Here is a 19,364-nt window from a genome sequence, read left to right on the forward strand (position 1 = left end):
TAATGCACATGTCTAAATAATTTACAATTTAAAATTTTTTATTGGTTGAAGTCAGTCATTACTTTCGAACATCGAACAGTAATTAAAATTATACTTTAGTGTCGGTATCAACTTAATATTTTAAGGAAATAAATATTATTTTTTTTAAAAGGTATCTTATAAATACGGTCTACAGTAATTTTTAGTAACTAACGCTTTTGATATTAAACTTTAATCCAAATTAAACGAATGTAAAGTATCAACATATATTTTATATTACTCGTATAACATGAGGTCAAACACATAATAATATATCAATAAAATTAATTTTTTCTATTACTTTTTTTTCACCTTATAGGGTAAATACTATATTAAAGGACCCGCCGCCATAAATTGCTTTCTTTCTTTGTTAGTGTATAAATCACCCGAGTAAATTAACAGAAAAACGAAGTGAAAGCCTTGTGAGACTTGCCATCCGTACGCACATATGCATATAACATTATAGTAACCTCCCCTCTTCTTTGCATAATATAAGGTATATCAACAACTGATACTTATAGGCATAAAATATAGCTGTTATATATATTATATATATATATATATGTATTAGGTATATAAATAATTATAATTATATATAGTATGCAGTACGTACACTATATTACTAAGTGATGCGTTGTTATTATAGATATACTATCATTATTCATTATTATTAGTTATTTAAATAGTATACCAAATAGTGGTAAATAAAAATGTATTGCTTAATAGAGATTTGTAAAAACACTATTTTTGTACCCTTCCCAACGCATATCTTATTTTCTAAAATATTATACATTATTCAATAAATATTTGATTATACGAGTATACATATAACTACATATCCAAATATGATCTGTATAAATATGCTGTATTAATAAATAATTTATTAACATATTATTTAATTGATAATTATATTATTTTTGTTTTAAATCTCAAGTACAGTTGTTAATCTAAGTGTTTGCTTAAAACAGAAACAGTACCTATTGTTCTTTGAAGCATATTTTGTTAACCTCCAATTATTATTGTTCTATAACCATTGATTATGTGTAGTAATTATATTAATATTTTTAATATCAAAGTCATCACTTATCAGTGTAATATGTTGGAATCAAATTCAATGAGAAATTGAGAGTGTTTCAGTCAGTAAAATATAAGCATCTTAAAGTCAAACTTTTACGAATTTGGTAATTTAAAATACATATTATAATTATTAATTTGACATGTAAAATATCTATCAAAAAATAAACTTAGTAGTTGTACAGGCCCAATGTTATGTTATGTTGACATTTGCACCAATCAAAAGAAGTTTTTGTTAATGAAAGTACTCGGAATGCAGACGTGCCTTACAATCGTTTATGGATTATACTTACATGGGATAATAATATCATAATGAAATACGTGATACTGTGTGTATTAATTTTCTACTAAACACCTCATACCTCTCTTTATTACATAAACAGTATCAAAAACAAATAAATTCATTTTATGTACGTGGTCGTGTGTGTCGTTTTAAATACTAAATTATGATATGACACAGGTCGTGTGGTTATATTACGAATTGTGCATTATATTATCTACAAAACTTCAATAAGACATAATAACGTGCGTGTAAGGTATATAATCTTTTAACAAGAATTACTTACGTAAAGTTACAGCATAACTCGGCGTGTTCCGTGAGTTTTCTTCCCACACATATGTTTACCACTGCTGTTGTATCGAAAAAACTGTTGATTTCGTAGATAACTCAGACGTAACTACTATACAATAGTACTGCTAACTAAACATAATGATTATTACAACATTAAATATTATCTGAAAAAGTATTAAATTTTTTATAAACAAGCTATAAATTTCCGTGTTTAAAAAAATCCACATTAAATGAATCTTTTAAATAATGAATGATTTTTTAGATAACCAATGTTAAAATAATGATCTCTAGGTCAATAAATTAATATATTCACACACATTACATCTGTGTATAGAACTGGCATAATAAAGTTTAAATCGCTGCGTGATGTATGATGTCTTTATCCATAATCGGTTCGAGGAGATGGTTTTTTTTATTGATCCAAATATTTGTCATCAATGTTTACTTTAAGTATTTTGTGTATCTTAACAAAATTAGATTTTATGTTAAAAAATAACTAATTTTACATCTTAAAAATTAATTTCTTTGTAAATACTAACTAATTTTCCACTATTATGAAAATGAATTGTAATTTGTAATTTATGAATTTTAGTGTAGTATTTGTTTATTTATCATTTTTCTTTTCATGGTCCACAGCAAATTTGAACTTAAAAATATTGTACACACATAATTCTCTACTGATAAATTAAACAAAGAAAATATAAGCTTATAAATTTAAAAAAAATATTCATGTAAACATAAAAAATTAAATATTGAACCTATACTAATTGTTATCGATAATACAATCAAGCATTATGATCCAAAGTGAATTGCATTTGTGACCTAATAATATTGATTTATTTAAGTCGTTAACTCGTAACTAATAAATTATACCATAGAATATGAAATATTTGATAATAAATCTACATTGAAAGATATATCTCATCAGTTTATCTGTGATAACAGGATTAGAGGATTAGAATTTATTTTATACAAACTTTTTTAAAAGTATTAAAACGTTTTATTTAACATACTGTTAAAAAAATAAAACTGTGTTTTCAAACCTTGGACTTATCACATTATAATTTTCCTGATATCGTGATTATTATTATTATTTTATCTTCGAGATTAAACTAGCGGTTGCATAACAGTTAGACGTAAAATAGGATATTTAAAGTACATACACATATTCTGGATATATTTAAAATAGGTTATAAAATCTAGGGGTAGGGTTGATAGCTGTTCGTCATCATTTTGTATATAATATAGACTATAGAGTATTCTTGTCTCAACTCTCAAGTATTAATTATTATTTACTGGATAATAATAATTTAATATACAAATATATGATATAATATTTTTATATTTTATATTGTATTTTCGTTATAACATTATAAACAAATAAACGGTTGATGCTAATACGGCAGTGACTTGGCGCCACCGCGTCTCCCGGCAAAACGCTACACATATAGCAAGTATAAATTATATTTATACCTATTATATACACTCACACTTGTATCTGCTTTGACGAGACAGATCTTCATTGTAGTAAAAATGACTAACCGTTGTAATAATAACAATAATAATATGACGATTCATATTATAACGTACATCAAAATTGTAATAAAACGGTGAGACGATCGTCATTTATCGCGGGTAATATGGAGCATTTGTTAATCAGTTATAATTAATAATTGAAGAACACCTGAAATAACTTGTCTTGAAATCGATCTTAAAATATAACATCGTATACATTTGTTGATATGTTATATACCTACAATCTGCATTTATGATAATGCGTCGTAGTTTACTATTTTACAAGAAAATACATGTATTTTAAACAGACATATCATATTTTATGATAATGTACGTTATACTTTATACGAGTATGTGTTAAGTATAGACAGAGTACTAAAAACTAACACAGTTTGTGAAACTGAAAAACGTATGTAGATTATTTTTATTGATACTATTTATGAAGTCAGTACAAGTCCTAAAAGTCATAGATTCTTGTATCCAATTCACTAAGTAAAAAATAATATTTTCACTTAATACTTTAGTAAATATAATTAAAAAATCAATAATCTTAGTATTTTTCCTTATTTAGGTAGTCCGATCCGAATTTACAAAAAAAGGGGGGGAGGTTTCATGAATAAATATAAAAAATTTAAATTAATATTTTTATGCAATTTGTTAAATTATAATTATTTTATATGTTTTTTTTATTCTACCATATTCGTAATTTATGATTAAACGTTAGTTTCAGAAATAATTTTTTTAAATAAATAAGAATTTTTTTGTTGGTATATTAGTTGAAACATAATATTTCTTTAAAAAAAATACATTGCAAAATGTATTTTATATTTCTACTTCATTGAATATTTAAATTAGACAATTATTATTTAATTAAAATTTTAGTTCAAAAAACATGCTTAACTTTTGACTGACTTAGTGATTTTTATAATATACTCGTAGACTTTAAGGTATTTTTATTTGATTTTTGAATTTATATGTTATTCTGTATTACAATAGTTAAATGTGTCTAACATTTGATTAGAAAAATTGATCGATATGATCATATGATATTGCATATTATAATTCATAACTTCATTTTTACCTCATTTTATCGTATCACGACTTTCACAGATGTAAAACGTATATGTAGGTACGCATATTCAGTAGTCAGTAGTCACTTTATAGTAAATAAGATAACGATAGGTAGTGCTCATCTCTATTAGACTTTGCTAGGTTCTACATCGCTATGATATTTCAGTGTTAAAATTTCAGGAACTAAGCACATACTAAATTGCTTTAAATTATATAGACAACTGTGATAATCCTGAAAATTATACCTAGGTATGATTATGATTTAAATACCACAACCATATATTTCAAACTTTTAATACGTTCAACTGATTCTTAAAATAAAAAACAAAGATGTGTAAACAATACAACATTTTAGTATATTTTATTGAACAAAAATAATAGCTCAAAGCAATATGCGGAGAGCCGTTAGGAATTATAAAAGCCGGTATAGGTAGTTTCCAATTTTACTATAAAATATTATGCATTTTTGCTATCACTGAAAATATAACTGAAAACTACGCACTAGAAGCTTTACAGTTAAAGGAAATTTCTCTATATATACTTCATTTATTACATATTATATAACATTTTACAGACTTTATATTTATGATTTAAATACAATACTTCTTTTTACACGAATTGTCACGTACCTACTTATTTTATGTGCTTAAACAATATTTCTTAAAAAAATCTATTAAAATTTAATTAATGAGACAAATTGTTATGTAAACATCAATTACCTAAAGTTACTAAAAAAAAAAAAAAAAAATGAAAAAGAAAAAGAAAAAGAAAATTTTTAGTTGGTATATTTTTACTTAAGATTAATAAATAATCTAGACAGAGTAACTCATTTAACTGTTAACATTATTTATATTTGAGAAATGAATATATAAGTAGGTAAATTACTATTTTACATCATCATTTGTGACTAGATACATTTTTAATTTGTATTAAGTTAACATTAAAAAAAAAAAAAAAGGTTAATAGATAACAAATCAATTCCAAATCAAATTTCATTAATGACTAACCTTTTGTTTAAATAATGCATGTATAACTTCTTTTATTACACGTACTTATTATGTTAAAAAGAACAGATTATAGATATCGTAATATGTAAAATAAAATAATAAATACAATTTTAAAAAAATCCAAAGAAAAACAAAACTTTTGCGTGATTTCTTTTTGGACTCTATTTGTTCATTTAAATTTCAAATACGTAATATCATGTTCAACGTTGAGTAAACTTCAGTTAGTTATCAATTTTGTAATTTTATTTTCAGGTTCGCCATAAATAACGTATTTTATTATAGTGTCTAATATTAATCATATTATTTTTTTTTTGTTATTAGTCAGATACAACTATTGACTTTGGAAAAGGTTAAAATAGGTTAAATAAATTACAATTTCGCATAATATTCTTAAATTTTCAATTTATATGCATTTTTTTTCACTAGTTTGTTGTAAACTTTTGAACAATAAAAATATGGTCCAATTTTTAAATGATAATTTTTGTATTTTAAATTTCTGTAGTTCCTTATAAATCATATTATTATTTTAATAAAATGACGGAATGGTGGTAATTATAAATAATTACTAGCATTAAAATATTATTGATATATTTTAAAAGAAATTCCAATTCACTTCATTTGATCACTACACATACCTAAGTACAGTGATTTTATTTTATTTTCAATCGCATAATATATAGCTAATATATATACTAGATATATTATATTAATTTATTATATAGGTATAACAGAAATTGTATCTTTGGTTTTTTAATCATCTATTTTAATCACAAAACTTGAAAAAAAAATGTTCATCTATAGAATATTTTACATCTAAATGTTGATATTAAATAAATATTTAATACGTATGTTCTTAAATATGATTTTTTTTTTTTGTTATTAATAAAATCGTATACAATTCATTCGTTATTAAGTATAGCCACATTCCATATGCCATAAATACGCATATTATTATTATACTGGTTTCTATTCATCACCAAGACACAATCAATGGTGTTATTAAAAAAAATTATGAACTGTTCAAACTTCAAGTATGTAACACTTATTTTAGCTTCTAAAAAATACAAAAGAGTAAGATAATTGGATATTTATTTTTTCTACTAAGTTATTAAAGTAAAAAAAAAAATGTATATAATATTATAGAATAATTCATTAAGTATGATCATTTCATATCTTGAGCGAAACGACAATGAATGTGTTAGTTTTATAGTGATGTGCGTTTTCTTATTTTTTTTTTTTTATGTTAGACGCTACATTTAGTAGCTGAAACAAGTTTTAATCTTAAGTATTGAGGCTGGGTTTTTGGTAGAAATTTGAATATAGTTGGCAGGAACTTTTAGAGGTAAAAAGTAAAAATTCCCAGTACTATTAAAAAATCAATTTGGGGTTTTTGAGGTAATTTAGGCATTTGAAATGTTAGACTTTTTTAGTTATTTCTTGAATTGAAGATATAATAATATGATGATATTTATGAATACAAAAACTTAGAAATTTAATACATCGGTCATTATAAGTAGTTTTTACAGCGTAATAAAAATGTCGAAAATGCATTTTCTTTTTTTTGTGAACAATTTAAACTTGTATTTTTTATAAAATTCGTAAAAATCATGTAATTTTTTTTTTTCATAAGACTATAAAATTGTTTACAAAGTTTTTCATAAATTTTTAATACACTATTTTAAAAATATCAAAAACATTTAAAAATATATACAAACTATAAGTAAAATTTTTAATATTAATATTAATAATACAAAGATCGACTTGACACTTTTGCCATCACATACATTATTATTTTCTATAAACAATGAAATTTTCAAAGTAATCAGACTAATTTTAAGATATATTTAAATCATGAACCAATTTATATTGTTCTATATGGTACGTGGTATTGACTTATAAATTATTAACAATAATATATTATGATAATAATTAATAATATAAAATATGTATTATTTTTCGACATACCATGCTGTCTATATTATTTTACTTCAAAAGAAATTACCAGGTGAGGCTCAAATAAATTATAAAATATCCGTGGAAACAGACACTAACACGTTGTCTATATCTACTAAAAATAATGGCCCATAGCTTTAAGTTTAAAGATTTTGTCGATTTTGAATTGGCTATGCCAATTTTAAAATTATAGTTAGAAACTAATATTATTATCATAGTAGTATTGTTGGCATAATCTGAGTTTAGCCTAATATAATATATTAAATATTATATCTATTTTACATTTTATATAATACTATTATTTAAAAATATTATTTCGTGATATTGATACATCAAGTTTTATAATTTATTCTGAATCTTTTCGTTCAAATTTTGATTTAAATATTTTACATTTTCATTTATTGATTTACAGTAAAAAAAAAAGTTCTGATTTGAAAAATAATATTTTTTATTACTACAGAACACTCCTTAGATAGCATAAAAATAAATAAAAGGGGATGATTATTCTTGGTGATCTCTTATTGTATATGAGTTGTAATGAAAATAAATATAAGCAATAGTGTTTAAATTCGTTAAGGTGCTCTCGCTACTACATGATATATATAATACACGAGATCTGTAATATTCCATTCCTATAGAATTTATCCGGTAGAGTATAATTATTATAATAATTTGTTTACGTGTTTTGAATATTCGAACAGTTGGCCGACAGATTTTTTTTGGTAGACTGTTGCTATTAGAAAAAAAATCATCCAATATTCACCGACGCGCCTACTTCCATAATGTAACACAGGGTGGTCTCATTAAAATTAGCCATGCAACATCTTTACTTGGACTTTTAACAGAATTATATGCACAGCTTAAGATCGTATAAAATTCAACTGAATACAACATAGCTTTATAAAATATATGTAAAATTATAAATCAAAGCTGTACGTAAAATAACACATAATATATATGTCAAATATATTATTATATTTGAACTTATAATATTGTTTTTTATCAGTGTTTAACTAATATTATAATTGATTACCATGATATGTAAAAAAAACGTTAAATACAATACAAAATCATTACAAATTAACTCGAATATCAAAATATATTGAATAATTCAGAACGAATGCCATCGTATATTATATAATACAATTTACTGTGATAACGCCCGTAGGCTGCATAAGTATAAAAAACTGTTTAAAATAATCGTTTTTGAACCAGTCCGTCGTAACAAAACCCGTACACCCTATATATATTAAAGTATTAACATTGATAAAATACCACACGGTAAATATAAGTACTATATACATATATATCGTATAGTCTATCAGTATATATTTATTTTTTTTTTTTTGTTAAGTACGATTTGATGTTCGTACGACACCCGAAAAACACAACTATATAATATTTAATTTAGTTTCACGTAATATTTTAATAGGCGCCGGTGCCGGGGTCGTCTAGTCCGTTGCGTTGTAATCACTTCGCACGCCGACTGTTGCCACCTCCTCATCCTCCATCACATCGTATGCGCATATATACACACATGCGTTACTTATAAGCTAAAATACGTGACTGTAATATTATTATCTCGGGCAAGTCTATCAGTGTTTATAGCTGCTTTTAATATTATTTTTACTCCGACCTCGGTTCGATGATTTGCTTTTCACGTGAGCATAGAACGCATGTAACGCCGCGGCCGGGGCGCACAGCGACACTGAGGGGCGGACACGGCGACCGTTCTAACTCGCACATCATTATACACGCCCAAAACTGTCACAAACGCGTGTTATATTATTTTAATATACATTTGTTATTATTACGTCCGAATGAGTAGTCACGGAAATACGCGGCATGTATACCTGCAGCATGATGATTGTTGTATATTATTATGATGATAGTCTCGTGTGCCGTACACCCCGAAGAATTTATTCATATTATTCCTATCCTGATCGTGTTATACACTTATACATAATAGGTAAATACTCTGTTGAAATGGATTTCATTATAATATACAGGCTGTACAAGCGATTCTTGTATATTGCATAATAGCTGACGAGACGGTGTTAGAACATTGTATTGGCACCATATAGACGCGTATTATTCGGTAACAGTTGTGTGTAGTATACAATATGTTAATCAGGTGAGTTTTATGAATTTGTTTCGAAAATTTAATGTACCTAAAATTCTATGTAAAACACCAAAATTTAGAGTATCACCAGTAAATGTTTCGTTGTAAAAACGACGTATGTATTTTACGATACTATACGGTTTATTTCGCCAACTGGTCAATTACTAGGCAGGTTTAGAACACCCAACATGCAATTAAGATCAATGTGTTTAATGGAAAGTTACACTATATACATACGGACCAATACTTATTTTATCCACCTCTTATATTTCAAACACGTGATAAATGTCTGATCACCAAATTTCACCGTATACATTTTTTCATGTAATAGTTAACTTAAATTTAGTTTTCAAAGTATGAATGCTTTTATTATTATTATTATTATTTATTGACATTTTTATTTGTTTAGTTTTATCACTTTTGTACAATTCACGCTTTCTAAAATAAATGTTGTGTTTTTACTAAAATTATTACGTATCATATTATAATATCTCCGAGTAGAAGTAAACAATATAAAAATGTTAATTACACTCGTACGCCGTAGGTTGTAAATTTTATGATTCATGTATTATTATTATAGTTAACCACATATACACTTGGTGAAATTTATAACTATTCGTTTAAAAGTTAAAGATAGGTATTAAGTTACGTATTTAAACGAATTTATAATTTTTACTCGAACACGTATTATAACTTTGTTAAGCGATTTTTCAGAGAAACCACGGTTATCTATGGAGTAGATAGATCTACGGAGAAACTGACACGAGCACGGTCCTACCCAGTGATGGATTTTTTAATTCCAAAAAACAATTTAACATTAAAAATAAGAATAGTCGCCAAATATAATATTAGAGGCGCCTCATCCAAAACTCATCCGTAGACGTGCCATACCTAACCTTTCAGTAAAACCTTTTCGCTATAATTAAGATGGATACCAAAATAAAATATAGGTTGAACCCGGTCGGAATTTACCGAATAAAAGACCGTTAAATCTGCCACTAAACAATATCCCACGTATAGATTAGTTAGAATGTAAAAATACGGCCGTTGTTGGGATTTCAACTCATGACACTTATAATATACTCGTCAAACACTAACATGTTAATCACTATAGCTTATAAGTTAATGTAAGGTAAATAAAATCATCACAAGTTTGATTTACTCCTGTCCTAATTACCCCATAAAAAGCACGCATTAGATATATGCATTTATATTATTTATGATTTAATAGGTTAATACATTTTTTTTTAAATTCTTATTGTATATAATCTGTACAGATATAGTATTTTTTTCTAAGAAAAAAAAATAGGTTAATACATTTTTTTTCCTTAGAAAAAATACTATATCTGTACAGATTATATACAATAAGAATTTTTTTTAGTAATGTAAGTTAATTTATAATTTAGTATGTTTGATTCGTTTTGTTCAATTTATATATTGTTATTTCCACTGATTTAACGCAAAAAATTTGTTAATGCACCCTAAATACATAATAAACAAGAAAAATATTAAAAATGTTTTTGTAGGGCTGTTTACAAATATATTCATTTGTACAGTATTTGTACATATTCCAGGTTTTCGATCTTCATTTATTATGTCCACATTGAGTTTTAATATTTTATGTATATGATAAGAATGCCGTAGGTTATCACGGATGATTGTAGATGAATAGACCCCCCGAACCGAAATCAAATATTCCGGATAACCTAACGTAGATACGTTCCCCTCTCCTATACTGTCCATACAAATGTTTTCATATATTGGTATGTTCGTTTTGAGATTTTTAAATATTGAAATTAATTATTATTAATTCCTATTGTTTATGTATAGGTTTACATAAAACAACTATACAGAGTGATTCGTCAAAAACATGCTCACCCTCAATTTTTCTTTTAACAATAAATTTATTTAAATTTTGATTATTAAAATTTTAAATTCTGAATTTATACTTATTAATTATTTGTAATGATATGTTAAGCCAGTTTTTAAAAAATTTAATTTTATGTTTTTTGTATAACTCAAAATAAATTATTATAGATATTTAAAGATTTACCAAATATTTATTTTAATATTTTTTATAAATAATGAAATGTTCAAAAAACTTTTATTTCTTTGGAGCTATTTATAGACATTTGAAACTTTCATTTTTTTTACAAGTGTCTGTAAAAATATTTTTACTTACTAAAAATCTTAAAAATTTAATACAAGGTCTCTCTTGAATAGAAAATACTAAAACTAAAAATATATAAGTATAATTTTCTTTATACTCGTTTAAAATTTAAATTTTAACGAAATTAGGTGCTTATTAAAACGGTAAACAATGATTTTAGTTATTTTCTTGTAATTTAAAAGTATTATTAATTGTGGTAACATAAAAGCCTATGCATATTATTTTATACACATAATGACATTTTTAAATGTTATGTTTTTAATAAAAAATAATTCTTTTATTTTGTACTTTTAATTATACTTTAGTATAAATATAAATATATCATAAAATATACTTGGTTGTATATAGGCTGGTTTATAATCTTCGCTCAGAATCATTTTTCTTATACAATGATTTATCATTGAATTTAAACTATATATTACTAAACACATTACAATGGGTTATTCAATTTCAATATACACTGACACCTACACTGTATACTGTATAGTAGAGCAATTACCTACTTTCTTCCTTTTTAAGTATTATTCACGGGGCTATTATCAACATGACATAGAGTTAAATAACTCAAAAATTAATTATTCGGTAAGGATATAGATACATTAAAATTTTCTAAAATGTCTTCTGATGAATAATTTACTGAAAAAATAACGAGAATGGACCTATTGATTATTGTTTTGAAAAAATAATTAGATATCGAACCGTCAGCGTCCTATACTCTTTAAATTGTATAAAAATATAAATAATTGAAAATATAATCCTCAAGTATACTCAAAAATCAAATTTTTAATACATTTATTATAGAAGGAAAAATAGGGATATGCATATTTTGGTGAATCACTCTGTATACTCTGATAGATCAATACGGTTTCATTATATTATTTGTCTATACATATACGAATATAATGTATTATAAAGTTTGGTGAATGTAATTATATTACATATTATTTGTACGTAGAGTATTTTGTTCGTACACTATATTATTCAAATTTTTCATATAAATTATTAATCTATCTGCAGTAGTATAATGTACACGAAAATAAACTACAGATGAACGAAGTCATTTTATTTGAATTCATAGTAAAAAAAAATTATTCAATACCGTTTGAAATTGTATATTATATAATTTAATAAATGTTCATGATATTACATAACAAATAGTTTGACAAATTATTAAAAAAATTACGCAGTAAAAATATACTTTATGTGTGAAAAAGTTGCTGGATCTTTTTTTTTTATTTTGATAGTCAGATTTTCTTTTTTTATTCTCGTGTCAGAACAGTACATTTAATTAATCTTGAATTTAATTGTTTTAAAAAAGCGACATATTAAATAAATAAGAAAAAACATGAATAATAAGTTCATGACGTTAATATTAAAAATTATAAACAATCGCATCATAAAATTGTTTATAAAATTAATCTCGCAGGTGTGCAATAATCATGTGGATATTTATATTAGGTATTGTTGAATGTATAATGTACCAAACCTACCTATAGTCAACTATTTGTTATATGATCATAGTGCATTGTACGCGTAACAGTTTATTTATACCTTCATAGTGTGAATCTTAAGGTAATTGATTTTTAAAAATATATTGTGTACCTAACACAATATAATATTTTATGCACAGTACGGGAGGTCGAAGTTAACTCACTAAGTTTCGTGATGTAAATGATTTTGTAAATAATTCCCGTTATCTTCGATTCGATATCTTCGTATTTTTTTAATACGATTACTTAGGTATCTTATATACTAGGTACCTATAGCTGATAAAATGAGTAAATACGGATTACGGAGTTGATTAAATTCCCTGTCTATTCGAAATCGACCATTATTATCTACACTGAATTGCGGTATTCCGGAAGTACAGGTATTACAAAAATAATTGCATGTTTCGTTGAATTATAAATGTGTAATGTGTATGTAGCCATATAGGAAGGCATTATATTAATTGGAAAGAAAGTTAAAAGATAGGCAATAGCTATGCTATGCTGTCGAAAACTGTTTTACTTTTAATTTTTAAACGATTGTTTTATATTTATATTTTAAGAACTCTCATTTCAAATAAAAATGTTTAACAGAACATTTATTTTATCAATCAAAAGTATAAATATATTTGAATTCATCAGATTTTTTAATCTGTCCATAATAATTTTCAATAAAAATAAAAGAAACTGTAAATATATTCTTTTATCGACAATTTCAAAATATTATCTTTAAAAATTTGGTCGTTCTAAAAAATATAATTATAATATAATACTTCTCAACCTTAAGCATAGAATTCTAAGTGTAAGTCCATAATATTTTCGCTTTCGTTATTAGTTATTAAAATATTTCAGATCATGTATTATTATTTTTGCATTGTGTTTGGATAATACTTATTAAAATAGTAGGTACAAGTGAAAATTAATGGAAAACAATTTTTTCCTTGTATAAATTCAGTGAAAAAGCCAATAAAATTGTAGATATTTTTGATTTCATCATTTTGAATTAAACAATTTTTTAGAATTTTTTTTATAATATAGAACTATAGAAGTATATAATTTATATGTATATTGTATATATATGTATATAAACGATTTTTACCTTCAATCGTAAGAATAGAACAATGGTAATAATATAATGTATTGAACATTTTGTAAAATTTAATTTATCAAAAATTGGTGTCTCGATGACATATAATATTATAACGGTTACGATATATTTTATAATGAATAATTCTGGTTGCTACTTTCGATTAATGTGTTATTTTCCAAATCGATGATAGACCATTATGTTAATAACATCCAATAAGTTAATGACATACATCTGTCCAAGTTGGAGGTATGGTGTAAGTTGTTTTATTGTGCAATCACAAGCAATTGTTTAATAATTTCAAATCGAAATCTTAAATATATATTGTTCACCACAACTAAAAGATTGAATATGATATGCAGAATCGATTGTATAAATTATGACATAACAAACTCAAAGCGATTGAATTTCCATTTGTGTACAAAATTACCAAATATCCATAAATTGATGGTATCCCTTATTGATATTCGACAGCAAACTTATATATTTATAAAACTATTAGTATCTTTACCGTCTTAATACACGATTATTAATTTTTACTCACTATAGTTAGTATTAATATACTAATATCTCATATTTTAATTGATTAACTGTTTCGACGTAATGCTGTTCGAAAAACAACTATATTTAAATATATATAGCATAAATGGTTGCGTTCATATATTTTTTTTTAAATCTTCATGAGCGGGTTTCTAGTATGTTTGTTTTGTCGATCCAGTTTAAAATTTCACATTGGTGAACATCTCGGAGAAACTGTATTCTGTATTCTTATTCTATACATAAATCAATTTACGTACGATCGCTAAAAGAAACACGTCATAGACAACGATACTTCATACTATATTATATTATATGATATGTCAATAGAATTTTTATTATTTTTAATTGGTATATTTATTGATTAAATACGGTTTTAATTTATAATGATGTATAATTATATATTATACACCGAATGATAGTAAGTGTAATTCGTGAAATACACTTATCATTATACTATACCTACCACAAAATGTATAGTATGTCGCAATGACAACAATATCGTACGTTTACGGATTCCGAGGAAACTTTTCTGGAAAATCGCTCCATAAAGAAAATTATTTTGCTCACCCAACTGCAGGCCAACATAAATATCATACTTATTAGGCGTACTTCACGTCTGTTCTGCACTGCGCATTTTCGTATAATAATATGCGCCAAGTTATCTATTCCCGGTTTGCGCGAAACGGGTTTGCAAAGTATATATATATATATATACATTATAATAAATATATAAATAAACGTCTCCACGTAACGGTTTACGGTCGACGATCTGTTCCTGCTGGTGCCGCCTCAGTCGTCATCATCATCGTCGTCGTCGTCATCGTTGTTGGTGATGGTCGGTAGCATGGGTTTGCGCGAGCCCGGAGGCTGTGATTATAATACCTACTGTACCCGCGATCTCTAGTTTACGACGACCTTAAATGCAGTAATACGAATTTTATTATTGACCGCGTGTGTGAAAATTTCACCCACGGCCTTACGCAAGGTCACAAACAACCGTTACATGGCGGGTGTAATTTTTTTTTGATTCCACGCAAACCGTTTATATATTATATTGTTATTATAGTGTACTGCAGCGGCGATTTATATATACAAGTATACGGGAAACATCATTATAATATGATAATTCGATTAATGGTATACGATCGTTTGCGTTCCGCTGTTAGTATTTAATAATATATTATGAGTTATTATGACGCCATCAAGTGTGGCACACGTATTATATTATACGTGCGTGTGCATCAGACAACTCAAATGACGTATAACTAAAATAGGTACCTATACTACCTGGATAAAAAAAAATTTTAAACCGTGTAAATATTCAGTGAAATTAGGTAGTTGTATGATAGTTTTAGAAACATGAAACCATTAACTACAAAATGTATTTTACGTTTGTACCTGGCTTATCTAACTCCACAGTTTCATACACAGTATGCTATAGTAACCTCACTCACTATCGCTTTATTTAATAAAATCCATAATTTTTTATTATTTGCTATCAAATATCTAAAAAAAGATGATATGACTATCATACATACGCGGGTGTCTCTCAAAATATTTTTATGCATCTAAACTATGCTTACTTATATTTAGTCATTTTATAATATATTTTTTACTACGCGTAATACCTTCAAGTTTTATGTAGTGGATATCGAGCCGACTCGCTTTATGAATGTTCACGTTTAAATTTGAATTAAAAAAAACTCTTATATATACCCCTCTTGCTTGAATTTTATGTCTAATAAAATAGTACCACTATGATTATGTTTATTTCGTTATTTTATATCAAATATCATGAAACTTGTATGCGGTATAGTTAATCTTAAAATTGAATATTAAAATAATGTTTTGACACTATCTCCATAAACGATACCTAATTGTTAGCTGTTGCTCATAATTTTTATTTTGATAAACAAGACAATCACCGTATATGGCATAACGGATGTAGAACTATGGTTAGTTTCACAGTTAACGAGCATACAATTACTAAAATTAATAGAAAACCGTATAATTAAATTTGACACTTTCATTTTCATAAATATTAGTTAAAGAATTAAAATAACATGTAACAAATTGTTTGATAGTACCTAAAAAATTAAAACTCAATATGTATGTTAAACACCAGTAAAGGCAAATTACGATATATTTCTATAAAATCGTTCTATGTAAATATACCTTTGACGCTTTAAAGACACGGATTGATAGGTAATAATTATCGTACTCTCGTTTAATCAAGTATAAAAAAAATCCTTTAAAATAAAATAATATCAAGTATGTAGGTTTTCAACATAGATATTTTAACTATAAAGCTAGATAATAGTATGAAAGTTAAAATAACAATTTATCATTATTTAAGGTAATTATATAGTTGATAACTATAACAGTTATCTAACTTCGTTTTTTTTCTAAAAGATAAGTAATTTTATGCTTTTATTTGCTATTAAATTTTCGATCCTGCAGTAATACATGACGTGTATATTCATAAAAAGTAAGAAATTTTGATTTAAAATTTACCTACCCAAATGATTTTAAATATATTCTTGTTTTTTCATTGCATATTAAATTGTACATTATTTTTATACCTATTACCCACTGCATTTACTAAATATAAATAATACAATTTTAAAATATTTTTATTTAATTATTAATTAATTATAATTATTCAATATTGTTATGATAAAAATAATTTTACCTATTACAACAAAAAACACAGATTGTGAAAAAAACCACTATACTCGTTAATAGATTGGTCATTACTCATTACATATTATGTATTTAAAAATAACTTGCTCTAATTCGATACTTCACTTATTTATCATAACTAAATGTATAAATACCATTTTTTTTGTATGTTGATCATTATATTCTATACTATAGTAATACTAAGTATTATTGAGTACAGTTCAATTGTAAATTACTAATACAAATAGTATAGTATCGGCAAGGGTAGTGACTCACCTTTGTTAATTTTGACATTTTGAATGCATTTTAATTATGTATGAGAGTACTGGCTTAGTAAGTGGCTTGTCTCATTGATTTTGTATTTATTGAACGTATTGTTATTCCACAACTTTGACCTTGTTCTTGGATGATAGTATTAGAGTTGACGCATAATTTATTTAACAGTTAGATCAGTCGTGGTGTATTACTTACTATTTTTTTCTCATACCTATTATTAATTTATTTTTAATTTAAACTATTCAATAGAAGAAGTCAATAAAGTATACAGAATTATAAATGGTTTACCTCTCGTTTGTGTTTCAGATGACGGGATTTAGTGATCAGACGATTAAGCAATTGTTGGCCGGTTTGGTATTTGAATTCAGCCTGGAAGAGCCTGGATATTATCTAGGCGGGTCACTTGCTGAAATAGACGAAAACTGCACTATTGATTTTCTAGTAGGAGACATTGTAATCGTGCAAGAAGACCAATTCCGTTCGGATCAAAAGCACGGTAAATAATGAATATAATAATAATACCGTTGTGTATATGTGCTCGCCTATCTTGATTTATACCGTTTTACTTGTTTGGCAGCCATGCTGTATTATTTGCCTACATGCGTCGCCTGCATTTTCATTACACGAACAAAATATATTTTAATATTTTTTAAGAACCATACCTATCAACCTATCTATAATTTATTATTTTTGAAAAAAGTATTCTTATCTTAAACTTTAAGGAAGGTTTTTGATAAAAAATTAAATCTTGTTGATACTTTTGGAATGTCGTAGTTGAAAATTCTCAATACTTTTTAAAATAATTGGGGGTTAGGGTAATAAGAAAATTTGTTGAAATTTTGATTTAATTTTTTTTTTTTAATTATTTTAACATTAATATTTATATAATCTTAATGCCTTAGTATTAATAAATTAAATGAATGTTTATTTTAGTATCTTATGAATCCAAAATTATAAACATAAACTTTATAAAAATCAATCAAATGTAAATCATAGAATTATTTTGTCAACATAGTCTATACAGGGTGTTTTACGGTGAACTGAAAATTGCAATAACTTTGTTTTATTGAACATTTTCAACTATTATTTTTAATTATCAATTGTCATCTGTGTTACATTTACATCAATTCTTCGATTTTTATTTTTAAATTTTGTATGTAAAATTAAGAAACTAAAAAATGTTCTATTTGATATTCAAAAAAATCAAAATTACCATTTTGTTAAAATGACTTTTAAAACATGTTTTCAAAAAAAAAAAAAAAATGAAAAATGTTCAGTTGTTTATTTTCTACGATATTTTGAAGTTTGCACAATTTTATATTATTTCAAATAGATTTTCTGAATAATCGATAATCGATAATCGCTGAAATACTAATAAACATGAAATAAATTTGAATTTAAGCAAACTTTAAAAATTATTTAAAAATTATTGACTCAACTTTAATTAAAGTTTTTGACACCAACATTTTTCAAAAAATCGGATTTATAAAATGGTTATCTTGATTTTTTTTAAATAATAAAAAGAAATATTTTAATTTTTTAATTTTGTATATAAAATGTTAACAAAAATATCAAAAAATATTTTAAATGTATAAAGCAAACGAATATTGTCAATTAAAAAAAAAAATGTGTAATAGAACAAAAGTTATTGCAATTGTTAGTTTATCGTGAAACACTGTATATTTATAAATTAGGTATACTATTAATCTATTACATTGATTATTATAATTCTTTTATTATTGCAATTAATTGGTTTCATTTTACTGTTATATTTTTTATAAATATAAGCAA

At 25.2% G+C, this 19,364-nt stretch overlaps 1 protein-coding gene across 1 annotated transcript in view; it reads left to right on the forward strand.

Annotated features, from left to right (window-relative positions):
* LOC112601592 (rho GTPase-activating protein 20-like) overlaps positions 1-19,364 on the forward strand; it is a 213,472-nt gene that overhangs the window by 31,769 nt on the left and 162,339 nt on the right. The window contains exon 2 of the mRNA XM_025349299.1: positions 17,880-18,069. Within this exon, the coding sequence (XP_025205084.1) occupies positions 17,880-18,069 (190 nt within the window). The remainder of the gene's footprint in view (positions 1-17,879; positions 18,070-19,364) is intronic.

This window comes from Melanaphis sacchari, unplaced genomic scaffold, assembly GCF_002803265.2.
Source record: "Melanaphis sacchari strain LSU unplaced genomic scaffold, SCAv2.0 Contig0_pilon_pilon, whole genome shotgun sequence".
Lineage (NCBI taxonomy): Eukaryota > Metazoa > Arthropoda > Insecta > Hemiptera > Aphididae > Melanaphis > Melanaphis sacchari.